Source organism: Eleutherodactylus coqui, chromosome 6 (genome assembly GCF_035609145.1).
Source record: "Eleutherodactylus coqui strain aEleCoq1 chromosome 6, aEleCoq1.hap1, whole genome shotgun sequence".
NCBI lineage: Eukaryota > Metazoa > Chordata > Amphibia > Anura > Eleutherodactylidae > Eleutherodactylus > Eleutherodactylus coqui.
The window spans coordinates 49,549,348-49,557,596 of NC_089842.1; the positions used below are offsets into that span (position 1 = coordinate 49,549,348).

Genomic DNA, 8,249 nt, shown 5'->3' on the forward strand with positions numbered 1-8,249 from the left:
CCCCATCACTATTGGGACTACAATAGGGGTCACCTACTACTACTGGGGCCACAATAGGGGGCAGTATTACTACTGGGGCAAATATAGGGGGCACTATTACTACTGGGGCCAATATAGGGGATCACTATTACTACACAGGGCGGATTTGCTGCGGAATTTACAGTTGCTGTAGCAGCAAAGTAGATGAGAGTTTGAAAATCTCACACAAAACCTGTGTGGATATTAACATGTGGTGAGGGATTTCATTCCACAGCATGTTAATTTTAAATATAATGTATATCAACAGCCCATCCAGCGCTCCAGCGTTACTTCCAGTTTTTTGTTTTTTTTAATAAACGGCTCTTTCCTTTTTATAACAACAGAGGTACAAATCATATGTTGTGATAAGCCACGCCCCTAACCCCTCCCTTGACCACACCCTCTGTCCTGCCAACATTTCTTGGGGCTCCATGAGGAACTTTTGCTTCAAAATGGGCTCCATGGCTGAAAAAGTTTGGGAACCACTGCTCTACACTAAAACAAGACTGTGTCACTTGGAGATCCAGTATGTACCATACAGCAGATTGAATTTCCTGTGACCAGAACATTTAAGGCTGGTTTCACATGGGCGAGAAAATAGCGTGATTTTCTCGCGATGCGGCAATGCTACAAATCTCATGTATGTGAAGCCCATGTTTTCCAGTGGGTTTCTTCACATTAGCGATGTTTTGTAGGCTGCTACATTGCGAGAAACAAAATTGCGGGTTGCTGAACATTGCCGTGATTTGCTACATTTTGTAGCCCATGTTTCCCTATGGAGCCTGTTGCATCGCATTGCAAGAAAACGTGGTTTTCATGTGGTGCGATGCAACTTTTACAGTACCTACTTTTACAGTGTCCTACTGTAAAAGCCCTAAAATAAGGCCTATCTGCATTAAAGAAAAAACAATACATTACCTAACTGGTTCATTGATGCCGACAGTACCTATCACAGCCATTCATCGCATGAAGAACCAATCAGAGCCAGAGCTTCGTTAACGTGGGTATTTTTAACCTCCAATCCAGGATGCGCTAACTGAAAACTAGAAGCAAGTCTGCCGCAGCTGCAGAGGAGACGCGCGGCGGAGCCGGCAGAACCTGTTAGGTAATATATTGTGTTTTTTTTCATGTAGATAAGCCTTATTTTTGGGGGTAGGGCTTGTATCTCAAGCCCCCCCGAAAATCCCGGCAAAAGAGCGCCACAAAGTCGTGCGACTTTGTAGCGACACAAAATTGCGATGCCAAAGCATCAGATTGGATGGGCGTATTAACGCGGTGTAAAAGCACCTAGCCAATATAGCGCCGGGCAGGAAAGATAGTGCTGGAACTATCTTTCCCACCTGGAATATGGCCACTGCCATAGACTGCTATGGGAGCCAATGACAGCTGCCGGAGAAGGGAGGTGGGAGGAAGTTTAGCAGCATGACTGCTAAACTCCCTCCCCCTTCCCTCCTCCTCTCTGCCTCTTGCCGTTTTCAATGGGAGAGTTGGGATGGGGCAGAGCTAGTTGGTAAGCTCCCGCTCCCTTGCCGCCCCTTGTTGGTAGCCAGCAATGGAAGGGGTGGGAGCTTAGCACACTAGCCCCCAGCCCCATTCCGCCTCCTCCCCTTGCCAGGAGTCGACGAGGGGGAGGGAAGGGGGAGACAGCTTAGCAGAGCTAAACTGTCTCCCCCCGCTGGTACATGCGCCGGGCCATCTGAACGGGCGCCTGTTCACGCATTTTTACGTCGCCGGTGGGCGAACGTAGAAACGACGACGCCTGTGTGAAAGAGCCCTAACTCACACATCACACACATACACACGGACAAGTGGTCGTTAGCACTTGGACTAGTTACATAATGAAGTTAAAAAAAAAATTTACGGAGTGACCCATTAAATGTACTCAAACGGTGTTTACTTAAGAAAAGCAGCAAAAAGAGAAATAAGCACAAATTCTGCAAAGTCATCTAATACATTTTATACTAAGTGCAAGTAGTTACTGGAGAGCGGTAGTACCCTAAATGCTTTCATGACCCCTGATGCATCAAGCAAAAGTGGGAAGGAGTAAGGAGGTGGATAGGTAGGGGCCCACATTTTTGACATATCTTACAGTTACGCAACTGACTACATATTACTACTTATGTGATTTTGCAGTTATGTCACATTTTTCCTGGCTCCCCACCACTTTATGCAATTTTGTCTGGATATTACCGCACCTGTCAGCCAGCCGTCTCACTTTTCCTTTCCCTCTCCTTTAATAAGTAATAATTGCAGCCGTCTTCCCAGGGCACTGACACAAATCTTCAGCTCTGCAATTTCCACTAAAATAAACCTATCATGGAGAGCTCAGCCTCATCCTGCAGCGATCTTACTTACAAGGAGATTATGTAATTAGCGGAGCAGAAACAGATGGCAGATTCCCACTAATACGGACTCATTTCCTGACAAGCTTTAACTATATTATACCGCCATACTGTGCAGATGTAAACCATCATACGTCTGTAGCAGAGGCATAACTTGAAGCTCCTGGGCCCTAATGCAAAACCTGTAACAGGACCCCCAACTATAATGCTTTATTCATAGTACTGGGCTCCCTATATGGAGAAGAGAGGCCTTATGGGCTCCCTATATGGAGAAGAGAGGCCTTATGGGCCCCCTAAGGCTTCTGGGCCCGAGTGCAACCGCATCCCCTATAGTTACGCCAGTGGTCTGTAGGGAGCTTTGGATAAAATATTGATCAAATAAAGCAACTCTTAGCCTGTTGGCTAGCTATACAGAAGATCTTTGTTGGAGTCAAGTTGCCATGCTGCCGTGGACTGGAACTTGGGTATTTTGGGCTGCCAAAAAAAAAGCAAGCCGCCAGAGAGGTCAGCCACTAGGTGTAAAATCCGCCATGTTGCCAAACTTGGAACAAAGTAGTCTAAACTATTGAATGCCACAGATCGATAAGCACATGGATAGTTTGGCTATTTTCATAGCTTGCCCTAGCCCAATGACAATTGGGGACCCGATGCACTGACAATGAGAAAGTTACTGTATGCATCATAGTCAATAATGCAACAAATAGGCCCTGTCATATAAATGTAGATCTAGTAAAAAAGTAGTTAAAAGCATAAGGCACTTTTATTACTATGTATACACACTATCCCACTGTGCAAATGGTCTCTTGGAGACTTTAAAGCCAGACCGATACTTGAAGTAATCGTATAAAATGAATGTTCTCAGCATGTGCGGAACTGTTCCTGAAAAGAGATCGGCATGTTCCTGTAACTGAACAGTCAGTAATATGGCAAAGCTGTCCAAACCTTGTTCTTCAGCACCTTAAAGGCGACATGAGGGCACTTCTGATGCAACCTCACCCCCTTCCATCCGTTACTGGACCCCCTACCAAGTCCTTGAGCTCCAGCTAGGGATTTCCACATGCAGTAGCAATATAACTCTACCCCAAGCTAGACTTAGGGTTATCTATATAGACATTGTTGAGACTAATTGTATGATAAAGAGCCTATAACTGGTTAAAAGGTAGATCCATGATCATTAGGGTCACTTAATGATTCATTTCAGGTAGTACACTAAGAGCATGGGGACACTCGACGATGCCAAGTGTCAACATTTGACACAGAAGACATTTCGAAGAGTCATAACATTTGTGCGGAGTTTAAAGGGGCATTTGGCTCCTTCAAGGGGACATTTACTATGGATGACCTATCTTCACGACAGGTCTTCAATAGTTGATCGGCAAGGCTCCGCACCTCCCCGCCAATTATCTGATTCTCAGGCCCGCTGTCAATGAAGCAGAGCTGGATATCCACATTGGTGCCAGAACCGGAAGTGTAAGAGAAGGTATCGCTCCCATAAAATCAGTGGGAGCCATATCTTCTACAGCACTTTCGACTCTGACCCCAATACTGAAGTCCAGCTCGGATACACAGACAGTGGGCCTGAGAATCAAATGATTGGCAGGGATCTCGAGTAGCTGATCCTGACCAATCAACTATTGATGCTCTATCCTGAGGATAGGTCATCAATGGTAAATGTCCGAAAACCCCTTTAACCCTTCTTTTTATCTACATGTTACTTTTACTTCAAGCTCCAATGCAAAATATGTAACATGGCCTCCACCTACCATGATGTCGTATTATGTAGTTCAGGGGTTTTGATTCTCCTAGAAACATCATTGAACAATCATGAATTACTGCTGATGACTCTATACATGGTGGCTAATTTCATGTTCGATTGTGACTAGAGATGAGCCAGCATACTCGTTAAGGCGATTTACTCGAGAGAACATCGCCTTTTTCGAGTACCTGCTGGCTCGTGCCTGAAGATTCGGGGGGGCGCGGGGCGGTGGAGGGGAGCAGGGTGGAGAGTGAGAGAGATCTCTCTCTCCCGATCCCCTCCGCAACCCCCCGCTCACCTCCGCGCCCCCCCAATCTTCAGGGACGAGCCAGCAGGTACTCGAAAAAGGCGATGCTCTCTCGAGTAAATCGCCTTAACGAGTATGCTGGCTCATCTCTAATTGTGACAAACTCCTTAATATATGCATTTTTTTTACCTTAATGTGTCCCTTTCCAAGATAGAACAATTCAGGTTATAGGGCACTACAGCCATAGGCAACAGCGAGGATGGGCTTCGGTGACGGCCATCCCTCCGCGTTCACAGAGTACAGGTGCCAGAAATAACATCTATTGTTTGCTGTCAGGAAGAGCAGCTGCAGGCATTTTATCTCCAGCTGTTCTCCCCTATTATTACTGTTTGTGAGGGCCCCTTCACACAAGCGTATGCATATTTGCTCATGTCTTAGCACAACTTTTTTGTATACAGAATGAGGCTTTTTATTACTCGCATATCGGCATATTTTACTGCACTTTTTCCGACCACAGGGTTGGTTCATTTGCGCAAGGCAAACAAAGACGCATCGCTTGAAATGGCTAATTCGTCTAATAAGTTCCAGATGCGTTCCTTCTCCAGCGGAATTATGTAACATGTTACGCAACTCCTCGTGTATTGCGCATGCATTTGTGTACCCCCCCCCCCCCATTGACTTCTATGGTGGCCTTTGGTGCACAAATGCGCAGAAAAATAGAGCATGCTGCTGTTTTTTGTTTTTTTTTGCATGACCGACTGTTCAAATCAATGGTTTCTATTCTCTGTGTATTGCATGCATAACTTTTACGCTAGCAAATACGCCCGTATGAAGGAGCCTTAACTGTTCATAGTGCAATACCCTATTATACAAGCAAACGTCTACCCAAGGCAACGACTTACCGAAAACGAATGGCGAAGAAACGAAGAAATTTTTTTTTAAGTACTCCTTATAAGTTTCCCAAGCAATTCAGCAAATAATTTTTTATGACGAACTTATAATATAATTTTTTTATTACCCTTTATATCAATCCTTTACATGTTTCGAGATCTCTGCTTGCTGGCATTTAATAGGACCATCTATTGTTGGCTCCCTGTCTGTGATGGAGCATGGGTGCACGGCTCGCTGCAGTTACAGTACAGTGATCAGAGTTATGTCTTGCAGCATGCGGTACACTTGTGTGTCCATCACGTGTCCAGGACAGACTGCAAGGAAATAATGAAGACTCCTAATGAATGACAGCAAGCAGAGATCTTACACTAAGGAAATGGTTAGGAAAGTATAGTGCAAAATTGTTTTAACTATTCACTATACAAAAACATGACATGCATTTGCTGAAGCTGTAATCTCTCTTTCACGTGCGTTGACTCGTCGCTGATTTGCTGCCGATTTTGTCTCAGATCTGCACCAAATCAGCTACATGTGAATGCACTCTTAGGCTGAGTCAACACTGGGCCGATTTGCAGCAGAATGTCCGCAGTGGGTGCAGGTTTTATCGCGTATTTCTGTTCAGAATTCTCCCAGTCATTGAGAAGAGGTGAATTCTGCAGTGGAAGTGGGGATAAAATTGACATGCTACAAAATTGAATTCCGCATCGCATGTCAATTTTCTGCACAGGTTTTTCGCAGATTATTCCTGCAGTTTGTGGATGAGATCTTTCCAAAATATCATCCACTTTGCTCCTACCGTAAATGCCTCGGAATTTCTGTGCGGAGGGTCCACAGAGAAATTTCGCCCCATCTAAATTTGCCCCCTTAGGTATACCCCTGGGTCTGACTCTTACCTGGGTCTTCCATGATACTAGTGATGAAGCGGTGAAAATTGCAGCCACCAATACCAGGACACCAAATAATCCGAGCAGCGGCCAGGTAAATTTGCCTCCTCCATCGCTAACATTTGCCTCTCTCTGACAGTCCATGGTGCCTGCTTTAGATCTATCGGCGAGATGTACAAATGCGAGACTTGTTTCTGGTTCTTCTATGAACAGCTTCTTAATTGAGTCCTGGCTAAATACTTTGCATAATTCCCCCTTCTGCTCTGTGGATTGTTTATTCTTGCATTTCCCTTATTTCATCCAGGGATTTCTCAAATTTTTTGTCTCTCTCGCCGGGTTGTTTTGCCCTTTCTTGTAGGGCCAGATGATTCTATCTACCTATAGATGTATAGCATAGTGTAATGCCTGGATGGACTAATGAAGTTCCTGCCTCATCATCCTCTCTCTAAGTTTCCCTGTAAGTCCTTTTCTTTCTCTCACTTTCGTTAAAAATCTAGGCTGGGAGTCGGAGCTGCCAACTATCCTTCCTATTGAAGCCAAATGTTCTCATCTTTCACAGGCAAAAGAGGGTTTGGTCTGGACGGAGTTGGGGCGAGTGTGGGGGATCAGGAGCGGCGCAGTCTACTTCAAGCTAACTGGCTCAGAAACAAGAGGAATAAATCTGCTCTTGACAGTTGACTGTACAGAGACCAAAAAATGGTGAAAAACACTTCAGACGATGAAATGTGACGGGTACATGACTTATGTAATCTCTCCTGTGTAATGCATGGCTGTGGATTAGGTGTATGTCTGCAGATAGATGGCTCCACTATATACATTATTGTTGTTGCCAACTTTTAAAGAATTGCAGGGGGGCTTTTATACTTGGCGCACAGCTACAGCGCACCACTGAAACGGCCAAGGCGTCTCTTTAAACATAGCCTGAGGGCCCCCTATAAGTAGAATTAGCCTTAAACAATGCTATATGCCCAATAGCCATTGCCAGACCAGTACAATATTTTGTGCTCACGTGACCGTAGTGGGGGAAAGAGGAACAAAGTCCTATATACAGGGTTAGCAAAATTAAACTTCCCCAACTCTAGAGGGAGTTCTTCAGCTCCAAATGAGAAAACCACCACTTCAGGCCAAGCACTCGCCATTTCTGAAAAAATACATTTTATTAAAAAAGTTGCCAATAGGTGGCGCTGCAGCGGACCAGACCTGCTGTGGCAGACCTGCATCAGATCTGAAAGACAGCATTCATCAGCATGTTGTAGCAATGAAAGCTGTGTTCAGCGATAGAAAACATGGTTTTGTAAATAGACAGCGTTATTGAGAGCAAAGGGTAACTTAATGCCTCATGAGCATTTGTAGTGTGATTTGCATAGCTACTGCGCCACCTATTGGCGACTTTTATTTAAAAAAAAAATTTCTCCCCATAAATTGCGAACACATCGTCTTAAGCCGCTGTTGTATGTATTTTGCCTCACTTAGAGCAGCAAAACTCACTTCATAGGCCTGGGAGTTGGGGAAGTTTAATTTTGCCAACCTGGTAATATGCTTTGCACAGTTTTTTTTAACTGTTTACGCCAGGGTTCTCCAAGTCCAGTCCTCAGGGACCGCCAACAGGTCATGTTTTCAGGATTTCCTCAGTTTTGCACAGGTGATGTAATTATTGTTGGTGCCACAGACATTGCCACAGGTGTTCTAGCCATAGGATATCCTGAAAACATGACCTGTTGGTGGTCTCGGAGGACTGGAGTTGGGGACCCCTGATTACGCTATGTATCTTGACACTTCTTGGTGTGGTGTAATGAATATGGAGTGTTCCCCTTTAACCGAGAGCCGTGGTGCTAGATGGCGCCAGGGAGGAATTTAGAAGGTCATGCAGAGTCATAAAAGGATGGTGGGGTGGGGTGGTGGTGGGGAGCTGCATTGTCTGTGATGCAGCAAGCTTCAAAAAAGTGGTTCCGCCACCAAGAGCTACAGATAGCGCTAGGCCACAGTTACAGCTTAGTGTGGCGTGAGAGGAAAGGGAAGGCAGAGTAAGATGTACTTCTGCATCAACAGCAGCCAGTGTTCCAAGTTGCACTGTCCAGTTCCGGTTCCAATAAAACAGTTAAGCATGAAGC

General features: G+C 45.1%; 1 protein-coding gene across 2 annotated transcripts in view; it reads right to left on the minus strand.

Annotated features, from left to right (window-relative positions):
• The window catches only part of MMP23B (matrix metallopeptidase 23B), a 38,862-nt gene extending 32,195 nt beyond the window's left edge, over positions 1 to 6,667 (minus strand). For both annotated transcript variants that reach the window (XM_066606787.1, XM_066606786.1), the window contains exon 1: positions 6,148 to 6,667. In XM_066606787.1, coding sequence (XP_066462884.1) covers positions 6,148 to 6,160 — 13 coding nt within the window. In that variant the 5' untranslated portion in view covers positions 6,161 to 6,667. The remainder of the gene's footprint in view (positions 1 to 6,147) is intronic.
• Positions 6,668 to 8,249: the final 1,582 nt, after the last annotated feature.